At 37.8% G+C, this 23,597-nt stretch overlaps 1 protein-coding gene and 1 long non-coding RNA gene across 5 annotated transcripts in view; one reads left to right on the forward strand and one right to left on the reverse strand.

The window, feature by feature from the left end:
- Window positions 1-14,405, reverse strand: part of CD96 (CD96 molecule) — a 108,843-nt gene extending 94,438 nt beyond the window's left edge. For both annotated transcript variants that reach the window (XR_007723204.1, XM_050778894.1), the window contains exons 1-2: window positions 14,167-14,405; window positions 11,074-11,430 (exon numbers count right to left, since the gene is read on the reverse strand). Coding sequence is in view for 1 of the 2 variants with exons in the window: in XM_050778894.1 (XP_050634851.1) it covers window positions 11,074-11,430; window positions 14,167-14,227 (418 nt within the window). In the remaining variant the exon portion in view is untranslated. The remainder of the gene's footprint in view (window positions 1-11,073; window positions 11,431-14,166) is intronic.
- Window positions 1-19,911, forward strand: part of LOC126947819 (uncharacterized) — a 34,890-nt gene extending 14,979 nt beyond the window's left edge. For all 3 annotated transcript variants that reach the window (XR_007723205.1, XR_007723207.1, XR_007723208.1), the window contains exons 3-6: window positions 1,612-1,669; window positions 15,360-15,435; window positions 16,787-17,039; window positions 19,487-19,911. This is a non-coding gene — a long non-coding RNA (uncharacterized LOC126947819). The remainder of the gene's footprint in view (window positions 1-1,611; window positions 1,670-15,359; window positions 15,436-16,786; window positions 17,040-19,486) is intronic.
- Window positions 19,912-23,597: the final 3,686 nt, after the last annotated feature.

Consider the following 23,597-nt stretch of genomic DNA (forward strand, 5'->3'; position numbering starts at 1 on the left):
GAGATCAATGGCCTTGCACTGCAAAGGAGACATTCAATTTAAGCACAGATAAGTTACTAAAATGAAACAAAATGAACCTAAATAAGACAGAATATAGAGTTGCAACATATATATATATATATATATATATATATATATATATATTCTATGCTCTGTCTATAAATATATATATATATATTTTTTAAATGTCCAGTTTTCAACAAAAACTTATGAGACATGGAGGAAGCAGGAATGTGTGACCCATAATCAGGAAAAAAGTAATTGCAGCTGAATCTGGGTGAACCCGGGTGTTGAATTTAAGAGACTTCAAAGAAGCTATTATTAGTCTACTCAAAGTATTAAAGCAAAATATGACAATGACTCAATAAATAGGAAATGTTAACAGAGAAATGGAAAACTATAAAATGAAGCAAATTTATATTTTAGAGTTGAAATATCAATAACAAAAATAAAAAATTTACTAGATGTTCTCAATAGCAAATTTGAGATGAATGAATAAAAAATTAGTGTATTTGAACATTGTTCAATATAAATTATCTAATATTAAAGGAGAAAAAGGATTGAAGGAAATGAAAACAGCTTCAGAGCCATATAGGACAGTATCAAGTATGCTAACATACATGAAACAGGAGTAATAGAAAAAGAAGTGAAAGAGTAGGGGGATGGATCAAATATTTGAAGAAAGAATGGCCAAAAACCTCACATATTTGATTATTTAAAAACTTTCTTAAAATTAATCTACATATCCAAGAACTTTAACAAAACTCGAATAGGACAAACTCAAAGAGACACCCATGTAGATATATCATAATCAAACTTCTGAAAGCCAAAAAGAAAGAGTAAATTATAAAAGTAGAATTGAAAGGAGCAAAAACCAACCAACCAACCAAACAAACAAAAACAAAAGCTCACCCCATTCAGCAGACTAATAATATAACTAGTGGCTCATTTTAATCAGAAATAATGGAAGTCAAAATAGATATTCAAAATGCTAAAAGAAAGAGAAACAATCCACTCTGAAATCTATATCCAGTGAAATTATCCTTTAAAATTAAAAATGAAAAAATCGGAAAGAATTCATTGCAAGTAGATTTGTCTTACATGAAATACTAAAGTTCTTCAGGCTGAAAAGAAATGACAGCAAACAGTAACTCCAAATCATGGGATAAAATAAAGAGCACAACAAATGGTGAATACATGAGTAAATATGAAAAATTATATGTGTAGTCTTTATATGTGAGTAAATAAAAACCATACATATATTTATTTTTCTTTTCTCTTAATTTCATTAAAGAACATGAAATTCTTTAAATCAGGGGTCCTTAGCCCCTGGGCCATGGACTGGTACTGGTCTGTGGCCTGTTAATGAACCAGGCCACACAGCAGGGGGTGAGCAGTGCGTGAGTAAGCAAAGCTTCATCCATATTTACAGCTACTCCCTGTCACTCACATTACCACCTGAGATCTGTGTCCTGTCAAATCAGTGGCTGCATTAGATTTTCACAGGAATGTGAACTCTATTGTGAATTGCACATGTGAGGGATCTGGGTTGTGTGCTCCTTATAAGAATCTAGTGCCTGATGATCTGTTGCTGTTTACCATCACCCCCAGACGGGACCATCTAGTTGCAGGAAGACAAGCTCAGGTCTCCCACTGATTCTACATTATGGTGAGTTGTATAATTATTTAATTATATATTACAATGTAACAATAATAGAAATAAAGTGCACAATAAATGTAATACGCTTGAATCATCCCCAAACCATCCCCCTCCACCTCAGTCTGTGGAAGTTGTCTTCCATGCTGGTCCCTAGCGTCAAAAAGTTGGGTACTGCTGCTTTAAATCCTTAATTTAACACTGAACTGTTGAGTTTAATACATATATTATTATATATGTGCACTTTATAGTTTGATATAGATGCAGTATATTTAAAATAATAATACAAAGTGGTTTAGAGGAGATATGGTGGAGCAAGTTGCAAAAAAAGAAAATAAGAGAAAAATAGACATAAGAATAGACACACAAATGCTTCTGACTTTGGAGTTAACCAACAAAGATTTAAAAGAACTCTTTTTCACATACTCAAGAAAACAGAGAAGAAAGGGAGGAAGTAGATCAAAAGGTGGACAAATTTATCAAAAATTAAAAATCTATCAAATGTGATCAATAACTTACAAATACAATATCAGAAATTAAGAACTAATTTGATGGGGTAAAAACTTATTGGACATCATAGAGATAGAGTTCATGATTGGAAGACAGGTCAGTACCTAACTCAATCACAGAAGGGGAAAAGAAGTAGAAAATATAGAAGAAGGCATTAGAGATATATAAAAATGTGGATTTAGGTGTTTTTATTTTGCTCCAGAAAACTAACATTACAAATTTAAATGCTCATAAAAGAAAGAATGCAAGTATCAGAAATCATGAGTGAATTCTTATATAATTTGGAAATGAAGAAACTTTTCTTGACCAAAACTTAAAATCAGGACCAATAAAGGAAAAGAGTAATAGATTTTATTTCATAAAAATAAGAAATATGCTGCATTGCAAACAATATGAGAAAGTAAGAATAAGTGACAAACTGGGAAAATATTTGCAACTTATATGACACAGGACTAATAGGTTTTATATATGGGACATTTTCAGTAGAATAAGAATAATAACCATAATGAATTGAAATTCACCAGTATGTTTAAGTTCATATGAATTCATGATACTTAACATAAAATACTTATGGGTCACTTTTTAAAAATACTAGTGAACCAACTCATTTGAAAACTCATGATTAAAGGGAAAGAATCAAGTATCTAGTCTGCTTTTCTGATACAAACTATATATCAAATAATAAGTTGATGACAGGAAGTTTTTCTTTATAGAAATACTTAAGCTAATAAATTAAGGAATGATAGAATATCACTAGTTGGCAAATCATAATGATTTAATGAATGCAGGGAATGCTCATCAGTGGCTCTTAACATCATGTAACAGAATTATGTGCTCTGATGTAACTATACATCATCTATCATGTAGTCTTGCCAAAAAACAAAAAGAAAACCTTAATGTGATCAAGTCTCTATCAAGATTGTAAGATAACTTAGAGTCTACAAGGCTAACTATAAGGTGAAAACATAGAGATACTATGGGACTATAAGAGCAAAATCCAGGCTGGACAAATCATCAAATTTATTCAACAAATATATGGCAAAGGAAAAATAACAAATGTAATATAGCTTTCAGATTAAAAGAGAATTTCCAAATAATCAAAATTTATCTAGTTTATCTGCATCCTAATTAAAAAAAACCCCAAATATAACATTATAAGGCTGATGGGATATTGAATAATATTAAATACTATTTTTTTTTTTTTTTAGTTTTGGTGATGGATTATGTCTTTTCTTTAAAACAACATCTTTATCTTTTAAAGATTCATACTAAAATAAACAAGATGTCTTGCATTTTCTCCAAAGTAATCTTGGAAGGCAGCAGTTGATAAGTGTTTAAATAAAAGAGATTGGCAATGAGTTGATAATCGCTGAAGTTGTATGTTCAGTATGTGGGAGCTTATTCTATATACTTTTCATAATTATTCTATGTGATTTTTGTATATTGTTTAGAGTTTTCCACAATTAAAGCTTTCAACATTGTTTCATGAATCACCTAAAACCGTCTCCAGTATCGTCAATTATGCATAACACATTCTAAGAAAAACCAAACAATCCCTTTCTTCCTTGATCCACTGCTGTTATTCTCTAACTCAGAGGACATGAAACTTGGCCTGTGGGCCAAATCTGGCTTGTTGCCTGTTTCTGTAAATAAAGTTGAATTAGAACATAGTCAGGTCCATTCGTTTACATATTCTCTGTTTTTTATGCTACAGTGGCAGAGTGGAGTGGTTATGACAGAGACTTTATGGACCACAAAGCCTAAAATATTTAATATCTGGACTATTTCAGTCTGTTTTGCGATGCTGCAAAAGAATATCTGAGATTAGATAACTTATTTAAAAACATATTTATTTATTTATCTCAGTTCTCGAGGCTGGAAAGTCCAAGATCAAAACATTGGCAGGTTTGGTGTCTGGTTAGAGGCGAGTGTTCTCTTTCAAGATGGCACTTTGAATGCTGCATCCTCGGAGGGAGGAATGCTGCTCCCCACATGGCAAAAGAGCAGAAGAGCCACAGAGAGACAAGAGGGGGCTAAACACACATTTTTATATTGCCACAAATCTTATCCAGAAGAGTGGAGCCCTTATGGCCTAATCACCTCTTAAAGGGTCCTGGGTCTAATATCCAGAGTCTACAAAGTAACTTAAACAAATTTATAAGAAAAGAAACAACTCCATTAAAAAGTGGCCACAGGACATGAATCAACACTTCTCAGAAGAAGACATGTATGCAACCAACAAACATGAAAAAAAGCTTAACATTACTGATCATTAGAGAAATGCAAATCGAAACCACAACGAGATACCATCTTACACCACTCAGAATGGCTGTTATTAAAAAGTCAAGAAAGAACAGATGCTGGTGAGGTTGCTGAGAAAAAGGAATGCTTTTACACTGCTGGTGGGAGTGTAAATTAGTTCAACCATTGTGGAAGACAGTATGGCCATTCTTCAAAGACCTAGAGGCAGAAATACCATTTGACCCAGCAATCCCATTTCTGGGTATATACCCAAAGGAATATAAATCATTCTGTTATAAATCATTCTGACCCATGACGGGGAACAACACACACTGGGGCCTGTCGGAAGATGTGGTGGGGTGAAGGAGAGCATCAGGAAGAATAGCTAATGGATGGTGGGCTTAATACTTAGGTGATGGGATGATCTGTGCAGCAAACCACCATGGCACACATTTACCTATGTAACAAACCTGCACATCCTGCTCAGGTACCCCTGAACTTAAAATAAAATTTGAAAAAAAAGAAGGTCTCATCTCTTAATACTGTTACAATGACAATTAAATTTCAAAATGATATTGGAGGGGACAAATATTCAAAGCACAGCATGACCCTTCAGAGAAAAAGTTTGTCAACTTCTGCTCTGATGTCCCAATCACACTCCGTTATCTTTGAAACTGTTATTATGTAGATTGCAATCTTTTGCAGCTCCAAACCTGACATAACCTAGGTGCTTTCAGTGACCATGCAGATGACTTCTCCAATATCTGGACTCTCAGTTCTTCCCGCTGTCATCTTCATTAATTGTCTCCACTTAATTTTAGCCATCTACTCTCACAATCACATCTTGGATCTTGTTATCATGTAAAATTGCTCTATCTATAAAATCACAAATTCAAACCTACAAACATCTATTCTTCCAGCTTGTGCAACTAGTCCCATTTCAACTGTTCTCCAACCTCATTAGCTCTTTTAATGAGTTAATCACCCTACTTCTTTCCAAACTGTCAGCTTTATTTTTTCTTTATGTCTCTTATTATCAAGCTAAAGTTCTATAGTGCATTATGTCAATAATATTTTTGCTTATACCCCAAATCCTTTGCCCTTTTTTATCTTTTGGCAACAATCTAAAAGGGAATCCAAATGTGGCACTATATATTTTTAATGCCAGACTCAAGCAGCCAGTCACTGCTGGAGAAGGCCTGATGCAAATTGTTTTCACTACCATTTCATACCATACCCAAATGGATGTTCAACACAGACCAAAAATCCAAATGTGTTTAGTTAGTGAATTCATTTCGCTTCTATCCATAGCAGCTCTTTCAAACCTTTCTCAGTCTTCTTTTCTGAAGCTTCCTTCCTCTCTCTAGCTGAAGATGGTTTTGTTTCTATTTTAAAGAAATAGAGACAGCACCTCCCTCATTATATGCACTCATCTTATTTTCCCTCCCTCCTGTTACAATAAAAAAAGAAAACCTTTTTTTATTGTTTTTTTTTGTATTTTTTATTGTATTTTTTTTTCAATATCAGGGTAGTCCTACTTGTGAGTATCATTGTCCCCATTTTCTTAGAAACCTTCATTTATTATTTTATCTTCCATACTGTGTATTTAACTACTCTTTTTAAACTAGATCCTGCCCATTAACTTTGAAGCACAGTCAAGTGTCTTTTATTAATTGAAACCGCCACCACCATCTCTACTGCAATATCAACAGAATCCCGCATTTGAACACCTCTACTCTTCCTGTTACTACTGGCAGATTTCTTGAAAGTCATATCAATGTGCTGTCCCCATTTCCTTGCCTCCCACTCATTCCTCTTCTCCCTCCAGCCTGACTTCCATTCCATAATGCCACTAAACAGTTCCTGTTAGGTGATAAAAAAGTTCATGTTTTAATATACAATCGAATAACTATTTTATCTTCTTAGAAACTTTATGATTGATGGCTATTCCTTTAACGTAATATGTTTCTAGGTTTTTGTGACCCAATTCACTCCTGATTTTACTTGTGCCTCTTTAATTGCTCTTCATTACCCTCTGAAGACTCATCTTTCTCCATCCGTCACCATGGACTCTGCTGAAGTGCCACATGACTTTTCCTGCTTGATTTTCTCTTCCTAGATGATTTCTTTCACTCCCAGAACTTTAGTTAGCACTTACACTCAGATGACTCACCAGTCTGTATCTTCAGCTTAAACTTCTCTCCTAGATCAGAAATTGTATATCCAGATATTTACCTAATATCTTCTGTATATCACAACTTCATGCCTAACTCAACATGTAGAAAATGAAATGCAAAATAATTTCTGCATAATCTGATCATATTCCAGTGTTCCCTAATACAATGTTCCCCTATTTTTTCTGTGTCACATATTAGAAATTAAAGCATCATCCTTGACACTGCTTTTTATTCCTCCCTTCACATAGGCAATCCACCACTGATCCTGTGGGGAGAATCTCCTACACAAGTTTCTAATCTAAACATTCCTCTCTTTCTAGTTCACTGCCACTGTACTTAATGGTACCAGCATCTCTCATGCAGCTTTCTGCTGTTGTCTTCTAACTGATCCACACTGTCCTCTCTGCCTTCTTCAATTCATTCTCCACACTTGAGCCACAAAGGTGCATTTTTGAAATGCAAAACAAAAAAAAATCAAACAAAACAACCACCTTTCAATTAGTTCCCACAGCTCTTAGGATGAAGACAAAACTCCTTAATTGGACTAATCAATCTTTCTAAACTTATCTTCAACTGTCTCACCTGTAATCCCTCTGCTCGAGCCATAATACCTTTTAAAATCTCCCCTGCCTACCCAGTTGCTGTAACTTCCTTTCACCATAGAGCCTTTGCATGTCCTGTTCTTTGTAAAGCTCTGTGTTCACTTGGTTAACTCCAATTGAAGCAGCACTTCCAAAGGAAAGGAAAGGAGAGGGGAGGGGAGAGGAAGAGAGGGTAGAGGAGTGGAGAGGGAAATGAAAGGAAGGGGGAAAGGAAAGGACAAAGAAAAGGAAAGAGGAAAGAAAGTCTTTTCTGATTTTCCTATTATACCCTCTCATACACTGTCTACTTCCTCACTTCTGGAGCACTTCTCACTGTTGCAATTTGGTATTTGTTCGCTTGATGAATGTCAACTTCTTCCTATTGAATGTTGTGATTCATGAAGGCACAGTTATGCATATATGCCTACCCTGTGCCTGGTGCCCAGCACTGTAAGCACTCAAAAACACTTGTTGGATAAAGACTAAATACAGGAATTTAAGAAGAGCCAGCATTCAGGCTCAATACAAACTAGACAGGATAATAACATGCTTTAGACCAAGCTTATCAACATTATACAATCAAAATTTTATTGCTACTATTACTACAACTTCCAGGACCATGACTTCTTCAACCACTCTCACTGCTACTACTGCTTCCAATAACATTAAGGTCCCACCAAGGCATTCACTGTGAACTAGTAAATTAAAGCCATGTTATACTCTTATAACTGATCTTAATAACTACAAATTTTAAAATGCACCAAAATCTTACAGTCTGAAGCATTATGGGATCCAGTAGCATTCAAATGAATGAAATCTAGATTATGACAATCCAAGGCTTAACTCAGAGAACTGCATTTCTTGGAGTGACTCAAAAGCTCCTAACCTAGGAGGAAACCCTGTCAAGTGAAAGTGGAAAAGAGGCAAACCCCACACTTCTTATTATATTTCCACTCTTGTCCACAGCCTCAGAGCACTGAGACACACACAGAGACAAAATATTGTGAAAAGAGAACAGAATCCTTTCACATCTAGGCCCTTGGGGAACATGGGAACAGGATTTAGACACACACTGTATTGTGAGCAGACATGAGAGAATGATTCAAACGGCAACGGAAAAGAAACAGGAAGAGATGATCAACCCAAACACCTCAAGTCCCTCAGCATTTTCAAATTAGGTTCTTATGCACCACTTCAATTTGCATTTGTTTATGTACTACATAAGTGTTTGCACTTCAGGTGTGTTTTGCTTACCCAACTAGCTTGTAAACTTAAAGATTGCACAGGGGCCTAAGAGGAAAACTGTATAAGTAAGAGGAGAAGAAGCAAGAGAAGATTGAAAGAGTAAAGGGTAAAAAGGAAATATGCTATTGGTTGTGAACTTGACAGAGCTCTCAGATGGCAATTGCCTCCTTTTAGTCAGCTGCCTACTCTGTAGCTCCACACCAGGCTAACATTTTTGGTCACTCTGTGGTGAAGGATTTGTTTCCCCCTTCTGTTTTGCTCTTTTCTATTTTACTCCCTTTGTACCCAGAAACACAATACCAGAACCATTTCTCTAACACTGAGGCCATTGCTTTTCATCTGATTCAGATGACAGCAGCAAAGTTACGGTCAGAAGACTGGAAATTTTCCAACCACAAAAAGTATAGATATGGTGTCTGCCTCTCCAGTGATCTGCAGTTTTTAGTAGCTACAAGCTTACCTCCTTTGGTTCTCTTTATTCTAAGAAATTCATTTTCTTTAAAGGCAACACCATTCTCCTTTCTGGATAATATACTATCTGTTCTCCATTGCTGTCTTCATTTTGTGGCATCACATATTCTATTTCCTATAAAAGTTACATCAATCCATGTTGCCAAGTCTCAATGAAGGAAACACTAAGTCCTCAGTGAGGCAAGAGTATTGTTCACTGGTTCAGGCAGAATGTACCAAAAAATCTATGTATGAAGCCAAGGTCAACGTGTACTTGTGCTAATATTACATGGCAAATGTCTTACTGGGTTCCAAATGAGGTCAATATATAAAGAGAAGAAGCAGGGCTCATATGTAATCAGAACTGAGAAAGAGAATTTGCTCAATATAATTAATACTACTCTTAATTGAAAACTACCATTTGCCAAACTCTTATCCTTTAGCAGGAACTATACATTTAAGTGCATTACACAGATTATCTCATTTAATCATCAAGCTAGTGATACCTATAAAGAAAGTACTATAATTATCCATATTTGTTATGTAAAAAACTTGAAACAACTTGGGAATGATGAAATGTATAGTAAGTGATAGAGCCAATGTTCAAATACAGGCTACCTGAATCAAAGTATGTGTAGCTAAACAGTGTTCTACGTAGGTCTTCCATTTCGCTTTACTTCAATCCCACTCCACTCCATCCTTCATTGAACGAAGTGTGTGTGTAGTGTGCTTTCTGGAAAACAGCAAGGGAATTGGGCATTGTAAGATAGTAGTTGATAGGACCTTGGCCTATAGGTGGACTGTTCCAACAGCATATTTTTAGAGCAAGTAAATTATAAGACATGGAGAGGAGGTAATAAATCCATATCTGTTGCTTGTTCTGGGCAGCTCTATGTCCCCTTTAATATGATCTTCACGAGTTATTTTTTTTTTTTTTTGTTATATTACCAGGTCACTTTGCCCTGAGACAGAACTAGTTCACTGCCAGTGCATTTTGCATTTGTTGGCTTTCACTTTCATTGTTTTCCATTAGCAGAAATGAAAATCATTTACTTTAGGGCCAGGTAATTTAGAGCAGGCATTATTATAATCATTTTCCAAATAGGCTCAGAGAATTTACACGATAGGCCCCAAGTCAAATTTATTTCTATTCAGAAAGGAGCTAGAACTTAAATCTAGGATTCCCGCTTCTAAATGCAGGCCTCCAGAGTATGTTGGTGTGAATGCTGCATGGCGAGCAGCCTCCTTTGCCCCTTTACCTGCCCTAGACTAAATGTTGTATACCCAGAACCACTTTCATAAATTCACCCACAAATCTTCCCTCACAGTGAATAGCACCACCATTCAGGTGTGCATGCCAGATACCCAGTTGTCACCTGCAACTTCTTTCTCTCCTTCACTCATACTGCCCTTATCTTATATTCACTCTATGATCATATCTGTTTTATGCCCAATGCACAAAATGTGCCACTTTCCTTCTGTATCTACCTGAACTACCACTCTCTCTTTTCTGGGCTACTGAGATGGTCTCCTGAGTTGTCTCTACCTGCTTGTTCTTGTCCATCTTCACCTCATTTTCACGGGAAAGTCAGTATGATTTTTTTTTTAACAACACAAATACAATCAGCCTATAAATGTCATGCCATCCTTTTGTTGGAAATGCTTCTATGTCTTCTCATGGTTTTGAGATCAAAATAGAAACCTTTTAAAAGGGAATCTGACCAGGTCCAACATGATCTGGTCCTTACCTGCCTTATCCTTTAATCGCAGTACTGCTGTCCCGTTGGCATTTTCCCATTCCTTCAAACACTCCACAGAGCTTCATGCAAGCTCTTTTCTCTCTCTGGGATTATTCACAATTCCACTCTGCCTCAGCCCCACCCCCTAAATTGTGTTAATGTCTATTCATTCTTTAGACTTAAGCTATGGTGTTAATTTCTCAAGGACAATTTCAATGGCCTCTGTGATGTGCTCCTTCACAAGACTGTTACAGTCTTTATTATTGACGCTTATCACTGCTGCAAGGTTACACTTATTTGCTTAAATGCTGTGGTCACTTCCTGTCTCCCTTATCAGACAGTGGCTCTTTCCGCTCAGCCTTTGTATGCTGAGCACCATGCCTAACCCTGCTTTTCTTACAAGGTACATTTGTTGAATGAGAAGGGAGCTGAGTGAAAGCATGTGCTTCCATCCGTCTTCCAGTTATGCTTACCGTGTGTCTGAATGAGAAGGTTGTAGATTTTAGTCTGCATGCCCTCTGGATACAGAGTAAGCATACACTCGTACCTTCCACTGACGGAAGAAGACATATTCCTTAAGTGCAGAGTCCATTTTGACCCATTCTCAGGAGTTTGTGTGAAGGTCACCAGTGACTCACAGGGACTCCCATAGGCACAGTGGAAGCCGTATTGGGGATGATAAAGAGCAATCAGGTCTGCCTTATCGGTGACCTTGGACCATTGCATCTGCACCAAGAAGCCTTTCGCCTGTGTTTGGCAGGTCAGGTTGACATCAGAGCCAAGTGTAGCATAAATGTTTTCTTCTGTGTTGAATGGTTTTCCCCAAACTCCTGAAAAGGAAGAACGTGAGCTTTGAGTTTAAATAATTCACATAGAATGACTCTTAATTAAAAACCCTAGTCACTTCAGTAAGGTGAGGGGAGAAACTGAGGAAATTTTTCCCTGACTGCTTTAGGAGTAGAGTAGAGCTTGTGTCTGACTCAGATAGAGACGCATGAGACAATATAAATGAGGAGGCATTTACGTAGACAAGCTAGAGGAAATTACTGACTTCTAAATATTTATCTATGTGTTGGTCTGACCAAAATATAATTGAAGGTTTCTAACTACCTGTGAATAAAATCAAGCCTATTTGAAAATTGAAGCATACTAGCAAACTTAGTATGACAATTCTTCTTACGTTTAATATAATTGGCTTTTTGGGTTATAAAACAACAGCTGAATATAATACACACGTGATGCTTTCTGAAACTGCAAAAATAAATGATATGTGTATAGGAATTTATTTGAAAAATACATGTTTACAAGGGCCTTTCATATGTTATCTTGTTTAATCCCCCCCACACGCCGTAAGTGATGTTGTTAACCCTTTTTTATCAAGGAAGAAACTGGGGCACAGAGAGATGAAACGGGGTATGCTCACAGTCACACCTCCAGGCCTGGTGCAGTGGCTCACATCCCTAATCCCAGCACTTTGGGAGGCCGAGGCGGACAGAGCACGAGGTCAAGAGAACCAGACCATCCTGGCCAACATGGCGAAACCCCGTCTCTACTAAAAATACAAAAATTAGCTGGGCGTGGTGGCGCATGCCTGTAGCCCCAGCTACTTGGGAGGCTGAGGCAGGAGAATCGCCTGAACCTGGGAGGCAGAGGTTGCAGTGAGCCAAGATCATGCCGCTGCACTCCAGCCTGGCAACTGAGCGAGACTCCATCTCAAAAAACAAAAAACAAAACAAAACAAAACAAAAAAAGTCACACCTCCAGTAAAAGAATGAATTCAGTTACCGAGAGTTTGTGTCTTTCTATAACCCTCATAACTGTCGCAGTAAAACTCCAGCCAAGGAAGACAAAGAGACCTTTGGAGACCAAAAAGAACTTTATTTAATTTGGGCATCCAGGCCCACAGCAGACTTATGCCCAAAATGGCTGCTGACTCTGACAGAGAAAGCAGGCTTGTTTATATATCATTTGAGGTGGGAAAACAAGGCAGGATACAGGTGTCAGGCAAAGACAGTAAATTATTTAACTCGTGACAATTCTGAGCAAACTTACGATTTAGCTATCTTGACCAGTCAACCTTAAAGCTGGACAGAGGTGGGGTGAGGTAAAACCGGAGTTACAGAAACATAGAGGGGGGTCTGGAGGCAGGCAATAAGCTTGGAAGGTTGAGGTAAGCTCGCAGCTGCAACTTGTTAGCAATGCTGGGAGGGGCTACTTAAATTTCTTAGCCTACGTATAACTTCTAAGTAACCTATACTTAATGTTAACTATTACCTATGTTATGTTTATTATTTTAAACTTTATTATTACTTATTTTATTTTATTTTCCTTCCACATAACCTCCAAACTGCCTCCCAAATTCAGTTGATTAGAGTAAGAAATTTCACTTTCAATATATAAGGATTGAAAGGACCTCATCTAACCTTAGGTAAAGGCTCCACTTAGTATCACCTCTAATTGATGGTCTGAAATACTAGACATAAGTAGAGTCTCTTTCCCATCAGCAGTCTGACCAAGTGATACAGGACACTTAAAATGTGGTAAGCATTGAGACTGTGACATGCCTTCAATAGTGTTGGCCTCAGTTTTAGAATTAACATGGAATCTTGCTACAGAAATGATATATATTATTGTGACAAGTACCACTGAAGCTCACAAAAGGAAAAGATAAAAAGACGACAAGCAACCGAGAAGAAACAAGGCTCTTAAAAGTAAAAAGTACTTGACAAATGGGAATTATCATACTTCTGTGGATGCAAAAGTTTGGTAGGCAGAGGTTAGTACAGTTTAATGTAACTTCTTGTGAGCTGTCCTTTGCCTGAAAATATGGCTCTGATCCTATCTACAGCATTATATTCCAAATCTCCTTTGATTTAGAGATTCTCCTTAATATTTTCATAGCTATATCTGAAAAGCACAGTTAATTCTTCAGACACTCAGGCTTACGATAATACTCTCATACTGTGGAATACAGAACTAATCTTCCTTCTATTTTTAAATAGGCCCATTAGGCTCTTGTTCCTACTGTCATAAGGATTCCACTTTGTCTCCCAGGTTCCTACCTACACATACCTCGTTAAAATTCAACGTGCATTCAACTCCCAAAGACCTTAGTATTTGGAGGAGAAATACTTGTTATATCCAAAAGAAAAAGAGTACTTGAGAGAGAAAAAAGTGAAGCAAGGATCTCTGAGCGTTGACGGCTTTGTGATTTTTAATTTTTCCGCAATTGTTTTGACTACCATTTGGAGAGCATTTCATTTCCAAGAAACACAATTTCCCAATTACTCCAGAGATCCTGTTAGAAAGGAAATGGGTGAAAATGCCTCAGAGCAGTGGCACAAACGACCCATTCCCTTCTTATTTTTAGTGTGCATTAATAATCATTTCTAGATTCTAGCATCTCTTCTATACCTGCCACTGAAATACGTAACTGAAACCCGTAGTAATGATTTGTCCTTTGGTGATCAATTTCAGCAGCAGTCACAAGGCATTTTAAATGAACAGAGGCCCCATCCGCCCCTAAAGTGGCCCATCCGACAAGAAGGGACAACTGGAAGTCTTACCCTTGACGAAATGTATCTGGATGATGTAATAGACAGCACAGTATTTCCATTTTTTCTCCATTGTCTTCTGAACACCTTACACCAGCATTTCCGTAATGATCACTTGATGATCAAAACAAGTCAATTGATGTTTTCAAGCAAACTCCAGCCACCCACTTCGTGCTAAAAAAACCCAAATCTACCGCACACGCCTGGGTCTGTTTATCACTTGGCAAGCCCCCAGGAAATGAAACGTAGACAGGAAAGTAATGTGGTTCAGGACTGAGTATAACCTTCAATAGAACAAGGTTGAAATTGTTCTCTGAAATCTGTATATCACCTTCTTTAAAAGACTTTTCAGTATCCAAAGAGTCTCTTATTCAGGATCTCTGTGTCAGTCAAGCAGTGTCTAAAATCTAAACAAAGGATATCACGCAGAGCAGTTGGCAATGTGCTTTTTATACATTTCTTTTCAAGAGCACAAAGTCATTTAACAAATGTGAGCTTGGTGTCTTTCATAATAGTTTTTCTGTTCAATCTTAAGATATGTTTTCTTTCCAGAATTGCCCTGGGGTGAAAGAACAAAGAATTAACACGTTTAATTTTAATAAAATCTGAAAAGTAACAGGGAATAGTGTCAGCTATCAAACCAACTGTTATTGTCTCTCCTCTTGCAGGGAAATGCACATTTCCTGGGAGTGGAGGAGCGAGGGCTACTTTTCTACCCTTCGTCTGGGAAGGTTGGAAGTCAGATAGGGAGGTCTCCCACCGGGTTGGCTGAAGGCCATTTTTGCTCACCACGGAAGAGCTTATCCATGCCTAAGCCAAAGCAAGGCAGTAATAATCAGAATCCAAAGGCAGAGAATTCCCCCCTCAGTGAGCTATTAGGCTTATAACATCTGCCTAGTTACTTCTATTTACAGAGAACCGCAAACAAGTTTCAGGAAAGTGACCCCTTGGTAAAAATGTCTGGTTATTCGTAGAAGAACATGATGACTATTCCCTGTTATGATTCTCTGATTGATTTAATTGTATTAGTTTTTCAGCCTGAGATAAAATAGGCTGTCATCACCCTCCAACATTAAGAAAACAAGCATTAGGCTGAAGACTACTGTAAGTTTGATGGACAAAGAATAACTACAAATAAACATGTGTGTCTTCATACATACCGTATGCATGATTAAAATATACTGTGACCCTAATCTCATTACTAGGATATAGGTACCACCTAGGAAGACCAAAGACAAATGAAAAGGCCAATTGCAATCCTGAGATGGGAATTCTTTTCAGGTGAGGTGCAGATAATTTTGGTCAGGTTGTTATCATCTATATACCAATCTCTCCATGCAAGGACTTGTAGGGAATATGGACGATGCTAAGACACAAGGAAATGCTTTTGCCATTCAGGAGATTAAATTTAAATGGGAGAAGAGAGATTGTCATGTAAATAAATAACAGCTACTGTCTTCCTGGATTTCCATACCACCCCCTATACCACCACCACAAATACTTGCCATGGTAATTGCCATACTTATTCAGTATTCCTCAGCTAATGATTTCTTGCAGAATTTAGAAGAGATAGTTACTTCTTGCCTAGTCCAGTGCTCCCCAAACCTTTATTATCGCCCCTTCCCAACTTCCCATCAGTTTCAGGTCACTGGGGATATTGGGTCAGGTGGTGCTGACAGTGATTTTCCAGGGAAGGCTGGGGAACTCAAAGTCCTTGATAGAGGGGCAGGAAGAGACATAACTGCTCTGGGTAGCTACATCTCTTCCCATTGCCCCTGGAAATTCTGGTAAATCAAAATTATGAAGCATAGCAGCAGAAACAGTCCTGGAGATGCACTACGAAGATCCTGATTTGCACGTTGGCATCCCTATTAAATCGGGACACATTACAAGCCCAGAGAAGGGATTCTATGATCTCGTTCCATTTTTCATATTAAGAGGAATTTACCTAATAGAAACCAATGCAAATCTACATTTATCGAATTCTCTAAGAACAATACCCTCTTTGGGGTATTTAGACTTCTCCTATCTATTATTGTATTAAAGTGAAGTAATTGTTCCAAAAAAGTCTGTAAACTCAGAAACATGGAAATGGTTGTTTATTTTCCAGTGCTACAGACTTACTTTCAGCAGAATTCTTGCCTCTCATTGGGGCTGGGCTACCTGAGCCATGCATTTAGTGGCTATATGACAAATCTGTCCTCTGGGTATTGTTCAGGGCTTAGTTCATGATTCTTATATATAGAAAATTCTATGGCCTGAAGCCATCAGATTTAGCTAATTTTGCTTTGGGACCCAACCAGGTTCTGAGAGCATAACAATTTCAGATGCGTGGCCACAGAATATTAACTGAATGCTTTCACATCGGGTGTCCTGTAGCTGCAAGACCCAGGCGACAGCCCCTCCATGGCTCTTTGCATGCAGCAGGTGGCAGCAACACTCCGCCGACTGGCACGGCTATCCCAGGTGATGGGAATTGCCCCCACCGCCTTTCAATCCTGGTAATATTTTCTAAAGGCTCTTTCAGCATGGGGATAGACAGGCATTCTCTATACTTAAAAATAACTCTTCTATGGAAGTCATGTCAATCTCTTCTATTATCCTCCCTACTCACCATATCCCAATTGCACAGGGTTTCTTCTGCCTTATAGTCTGCTGCACATAAGGAGAAAACAGAAGCAAGTCAGTTTCACACACAAAAAGAAATCGTGATCTTCTTGAACTGCAGAGGCAAATTCAATTATTTACAAAGAGAAGCAGGAACACACATTATTTCTGCTAAAGGCAAGCCATGATTGTGTGTTTTGGACAAACTTTTTAAATGCTCTAGGTAAACATACTCAATGAGAAAAGGACATTTTCAGAAACAGGAAGTTGAGCAAAAGGTAAACTTACTTTTGTGGTTTTCATAATGGTTAACTCAAATATTACTTACTTATCGTTAAACACTTACTAAAAAGAAAAATGGGGAGTGTTATACTTTTGCATGTTTTCCAAAATGCTTAGAAAACATGATGGTTAAAGTTTCACTTAATTAAAAAATACTTACTGTGTGGCACTTCTTAAGGGATTCCTGAAGAGGCATAGTTTTAGTTTAAAATACCAAAGATAAAATATAACCCTCAGTCTTGAGGCAGTTACCATTTAGCTGGGAGGAAGCATCCATGTTCACTAAAAAAGTCAAGTAGCATAAAGTACATTCCAACCGAGTTGGTAGGACAGGACTTTAGCAAAGGGGGAGTTATCTTAGGGGTTGAGTGGGCCAAGAGCATCTGAAGTGTGGAATGTAAACTTGGCTTTATAGGAGTCAGACTGGTAGAAACCGCAAGGTAAGTGATTCCAGGCAGAAGAAACAGGAAGAGCCAGCACTTGATAGTGTTGAAGTTCAAGGCCATTTATTCAGTGGGCTATTCTGGTTTAGCAGAGGCTGTATTAGGGGACTTGGGACAGCCAAAGCTGTCCAAGAGCTTTGAATTCTAGGCTAAAGGGTGTGGGTTTTCTTCTCATGTCAGAGATACTCCCTAAAGAGATTTCAGCATATGAGTCATATATTTAAAGTAACATTTTAAAAGGATAAATTGGGTGGGCATGTGTGAAATGAATGGAAGAAAGGAGAGCAGAGAAACAGAAGACCTGTTAGGAGTTTATGTTTCTTTAGGCACTTTAGGATGAGAATGGGCTGACTGGCATGGCAAAGCATGATGAAAGCAAGGTCATTACCAACAAAGAGGCTGTAAGGTGAGATGTAGGATTGGGCATGGAATCAAAATCTCCTATAAAGTTTCATGCCTCAAAATTAGGAAAAAGGGAAAACTAAAGGAGTTGGATTCCCACTGGAAGAACCACCCTAATCGAGGAGCAGTTATTAAATGATCAATAGATTTTTGATGGATGTGAAAGATAACCTATTATGGCACAGCTGGCAGTCCTGCCTGCATCAGAGTACAGTTCTTCTGGGTTTCCTCAGCTTTCCTGAGTTTAATGAGTTAGCATGTAATGAAAAAGAGTTTCATGAGACTTTCAGCATAGCAATCTGTTTTATCACCACTATTTTCACCATGCTCAATTCCATCCATGAAAGACTAATTTTAGTTTAATACATTTTTTCAGTTACAACATCAGTATCTGCTCATTACATGAAACCATTTTAAGTGGATGAGAAAGAAAATTTAAATGGATAAGAAAGAATTCTAACTGCCCAAAGACTACCAAGACCTATATGTTGTATTTTTGTCTAGATTTCTTCATAAACACACATATATATGAAGAAAATAAATTTTTACCACATGTATGTTAAAAATTCATTTTATAGATGTACAAAAAATAATTTTAGGTAAGATATATATATGTAAATTTCACCTAACATTTTATTTTGAGAAATAAAATTATATAATTCAATTGGATAATTATAGTAAATAATCTTTGAGTATTTATTTTGAGTAGCAAACTGAAACAAGGAGAGAGAGAGACAGAGAGAAATAGAGGCAGAGATATTTTAATATTGCCAAAGCCCTGGCAATTTAATAACTCAGTAATCATAATGTTGACTTTTTCAGAAATACATTGAAGAAACCATTCATATTTCCAAGGTTAAGTTAGCATAGCCAGAATTAGAAGAAATATTTTAAGTTCTACATTCGACTTGGGTGGAAAACATTAAAATTTATTAAAATGTCTCTTCATAGTCAATGAAGAAAGAACACCTTGAAAAACTGAGAAGAGTTGCAATTGATTTTATAGCTTAAAAATAGATAGTGTGGAGCAAAATCACGTACTGTGGCTCTTTGATAGACTGCGACAATAATATTCTTAATCACATTGTAGTTTTACAACTATAGTTCACATTGAAATTGTCGTGTTTCTGTACTTAGTGGAAACGATAGGCTAGGTAAGGTCAGCCAAGGACTGAATTACCCCCTCTGTCCCCTGTTATTTCCCCCAATAATTTCCTTTTAAATGGAGTCCTGCATTTGAGGACAAGAGTGAAAGAAATAGGGCATGCACAAGTGCAAGAGGGGGAGGGAGACAGAGTGAGAAAGAGAGAGAGAGAAAGAGAAAGCACACTTTTGTATTTGTTGCTTATAGTAATGGTATAGCTCAATAAAACCTCAATTAAATAATATTATCAGGGAATAGGAGATTGTGATTAATAGCATTTCCTGGCAATTGAGAGCCAAACCAAATTCTTTTCTTGGAAGAGGTGGGGTTGTAATGGGGAGGAGAAGTAATTAGGATAGAAATTAGTCCTTGTTGGTGAACATCTTTTAAAAATGCATTGTTTCACATTTCTGGCTCAATGAAAACCTTATCATGAATATAATTTTATTTCAAGATTGAAGATCTTACAGAGACCAGGGACATTGTTCTGAACCACAGTCTCCAGAAAGTAACTGTAACAAACAAGAAGATAGTTGTGCATAAAAATATGCTCCTTCCTTCAGAAAAGAAGTCTAACTTTGTAAAGATTTGACTGTTTTGTGAAAGTGTTCAAAGCAGACGCATGAGCATGCTTGCACACATAGATTTTCTATTTCCTACCAAAACCTATAGAATGTTGGAGTTAGAAGAAACTGTATTGGTCATTTAGCATAGACTGAGCCCTTTATTTTACAGATGAAGAAAATGACACCCGAAGAGGTAAAATGTCCTGCCGAAGATCAAAGGGTCTCTTATAAAAAGTCCTGTACTAGTTACAATGAGTCTTTTACACTATTAACCAATACATTGAGCTTCATAACATATTCAATAATAAAACCAATTATTCCTCAATTTAAAATGCAAATTGTCTCTAATATTTTGACAAATAAGAAGCAATCCAAAAAGCATACTTTTTTTTCATTCCCATGACATTCCTCTTGACAAAACCACACCTGTATGTCACAGAGGAAAAAATAAAGATTTATAGATACTCAACTATACACACACACACGCACACAAAATAGATTTTTATCTCAATTTTATATATATATATATATATATATATATATATATTTGAGAAGTTTTTGTTGTGTATTTGTTTGTTCTCTTGCTTGTTTTTAAATTTAATTTCCTGGAGAAATTCTGACTGACTCTGGGTGAAACCAAGCATGCTATTTTTTAATTAAAGGTATTGAATTAGCTTCATTCCGGTGTTATATAACTCAGCATCAATTTTACTTTATTTTCACTGGTCTTTAGTCATTTATTATTCCCTTTGGTTTTGCTCAGGGAAGATACTATAGGTCTCATATTTACATCTCCAAACTCTCTTTCTCTTTTGAGGCTCTCCTCTATCTCCAATATACATGACTGTGACTTAATGGGGAAGCTTCTCTTATTACCCAGCACCTAGTGAGGAAGGCCACATTTACAGGGGTGCTAGAGGAGGATGGAGACAAACTGTAGAAAATACTCTGTGTGGAGGTTTCTTTTAAGCAAGCTGAAGATCCTCAAAGCTCATTTTTTCTAAAAGTATGCCTTATTGCTTCAGAGAAAGTTAGAATCTACTTGGCATTAAGAGTATTTTATCAGTTTCACACTTTAGCCATGTAGAGCCATAGAACCTCAGGAGAATCAACTCCCTTATTTTATAAATCAGGATACTGGTGCCCAATGGTGGGAAATGCGGTCTGAAGTCATAGTTATGTGTATTTAAAATATTGAAGTGTTTGGCTTTATCTTGACCTTTTTTTTCATAAAGAAATGAACATTAATCAGATCATGAGTGTTACTACTTACATGATGGTGAGCAAAAGTCCACAGAATGAGGTAGAAATTTGGGTGTTGGCAGTTAACTAGGCTCACTCTCCTGCAGAGTGATTCACAGCACACATAATTCAGATGTATCACTTGGTAAAATAAAATATCAAAGAACAATGTGTCAGGGACCCTCGCTGTAAATGTCCAAGTTCCCCTTTTCTTATGTCTCTAGGGCATATGCATGCTTTCTTATGTCTCTAGGGCATACGCATGCTAATGGCCCTAAAGGCCCCATGAGCCCCTGGCTACTTCTCTCTCCTTCACCCCATGCTCCTCCACTTATCACAACCCTCCTACTCTTTCCTTTCTGTCCCTCAAGCTCTCTGTGCCTATCCAACCCCAGGGCCTTTGCATTTGCTCTGCTTGGAATACTCTTCCATAGGCTACATACATGAATGTTTTCTCTCGTTCTGTGGTTGTTCAAATGTCCTCACCACAAAGAGGCCTTTCCTGAATTTCATGGCTATCTAAAGGAGCCCTGCCATGGGTCTCTGTCACAGCAGCAGCTGTATTCTTTCCACAGGACTTATTCGCATGAGACGTTAAGTTGCTTACTATTATTATTATTATTATTATTATTATTTTGGTATATTGGCACTTTCCACTAGACTGTAAGCCTGGGAAGGACAGGAGCTTTATGTATTAGTCACTTCTTGACTCACCAAACATTCTCGCAACGCACCATTAAAGATGGGAAAAGATCAAAGTGGTTTTCCTACTCCCTTGCACAGTCAGTCAGCACTTCACTTCTGACACCAGCTGTCTGGGGGTTTTCCTCCACACACCAAGCAGTTTTTCAGTTTTCTAGCCGACACCAACTGGATGTCCTATAATTTTATTCAGACGCATATCTACCTAGATATAGTGTCAGTCTCACAGATTGAGGACTTAGTCCCAAAAGACTGTCCCTCACTGCAGATGTCAGTTACAAGTCCCAGCTTGTGACCTGTGCTCTTGATGACTGGCTTTAATTCAGGGTTTCCATGATCCCCTTCTCAGGTTCATCTAATTTGCTAGGGTGACTCACAGAACTCAGTGAAACAGTTCACTTATGTTTACCCATGTAAATAATGTTATAAAGGATGCAGATGAGCAGCCAGATGGAAAAGATGCATAAGGCAAGGTATGTGGAAGGGTGCGGGGCTTCTGCGTCCTCTCCAGGTGCTCTGCTCTCCCAGCACCTTCACCTGTTCGGCAATATGGAAGCTCCCCAAGCCCAGTCCTTTTGGTTTTAATGGAGGCTTTATTACAATCATAGGCATGATTGATTAAATTATTGGCCATTGGTGACCAACTCAACCTCAACCTTCAGGCCCCCTCCCCTCCTCAGAGGTCAGGGTGTGGGGCTGAAAGTTTCAACTTTCTAATCACATGGTTGGTTCCCCGGTAACCAGCCTCCCATCCTGAGGCTATCCTAGAGTCCCCAGTCATCAGTCATCTTGCTGCATACACAAAGACATCTATCACTTAAGAGGCTCCAAGAGTTTCAGGGGTTGTGTGCCAGGAACCGGGGGCAGAGACCAAATACATAATCATTACATCACAATATCACACACACCTTTTCAATCCAGCTGTCATGGGTCCAACAGGCTGCTCAAATGTAAGCCCGAAAGCACCTCTCCTCAGCTGCCCTAAATATCTCTTACTTTCTGACTTGGTCATCTCTGGCCCCTCAGTGAGGGGAGGGGGATAGGTGGGGGTGGAGGCCTCATTCCACTCATCCGTGCATACACATGCATGACTTTGGAAGTACAGGGAGTCAACACCTCATGGGGCAACCTTTGACCAATGGGGAACAGGAGCTTGTGTTGCTCAGGTGAAAGATTCTAAGGTGCATTCTACACAGATCCTAAGAAAGTGCCCAGAGGGACCCAGACAACAGTGGATCATAGTGTAAGCTGCTTGATATTGCACCCTTGCATTGACTTTCCCTCCTTCCCTGTTTCATTCTTTTTTACCCCCACTCCTCTTCCATGGGATTACATCCCAAAGTAACTGTAGGCAGGCCCTTGTCTCAGTCTGTGCTTTTGTGGAGAATGCATGCTAAGGCTGTCTGATCACTCCACTGCTCTATTCTTAGCCCCCAGAATGGTATTCAGCACATAATAGATACTATATGAATATTTTTTGCTGAAACTCTCTTGAGTAAGTAAATCCATTTCCCATCAATAGAAACAATACAGCATACTCATTTCACAAGGTCCACAAAATTGAAATAAACTAGTCAGAGTTCTAAAAACAGATACATTCTTAATTCTGCTGAGTGTCTCAACAAATACTGAGCTCCACTTAAATGTCAGGCACTAGGATTGATCTGTACGGGAGACAAAGATAAATAATCTCTCTTCTTCCATGATATTATCTCAGCGTTATCAAGAAGAGGGGTGCCTACAGTAGCTATGAGCAGTTCAAGGAGCCCATTAGATCTGCCAGCAATTATTACCTGTAGGTCTCCTGTGGAGTATGTAAGATGAAGGAAATTAGCAGCACATAAAAAAGCAGACAATATTTGCCCTGCCAGAGAGAATATAAATCTTAAGACATTTTATGACTGGCTTTCCAAGTGCTCAAATCAACTGTAGAAAATAGAGAAATTCTTGTTACCTAAGGGATGGAATTCAATAGCAGTACTTAAGATAGATAAAAATAAGGATGACAAACTTATCTCTACCAATGACAAGATTCTTTCTTTTTGAAAGCCAGAG

This window comes from Macaca thibetana, chromosome 2, assembly GCF_024542745.1.
Source record: "Macaca thibetana thibetana isolate TM-01 chromosome 2, ASM2454274v1, whole genome shotgun sequence".
Taxonomy (NCBI): Eukaryota; Metazoa; Chordata; class Mammalia; order Primates; family Cercopithecidae; genus Macaca; species Macaca thibetana.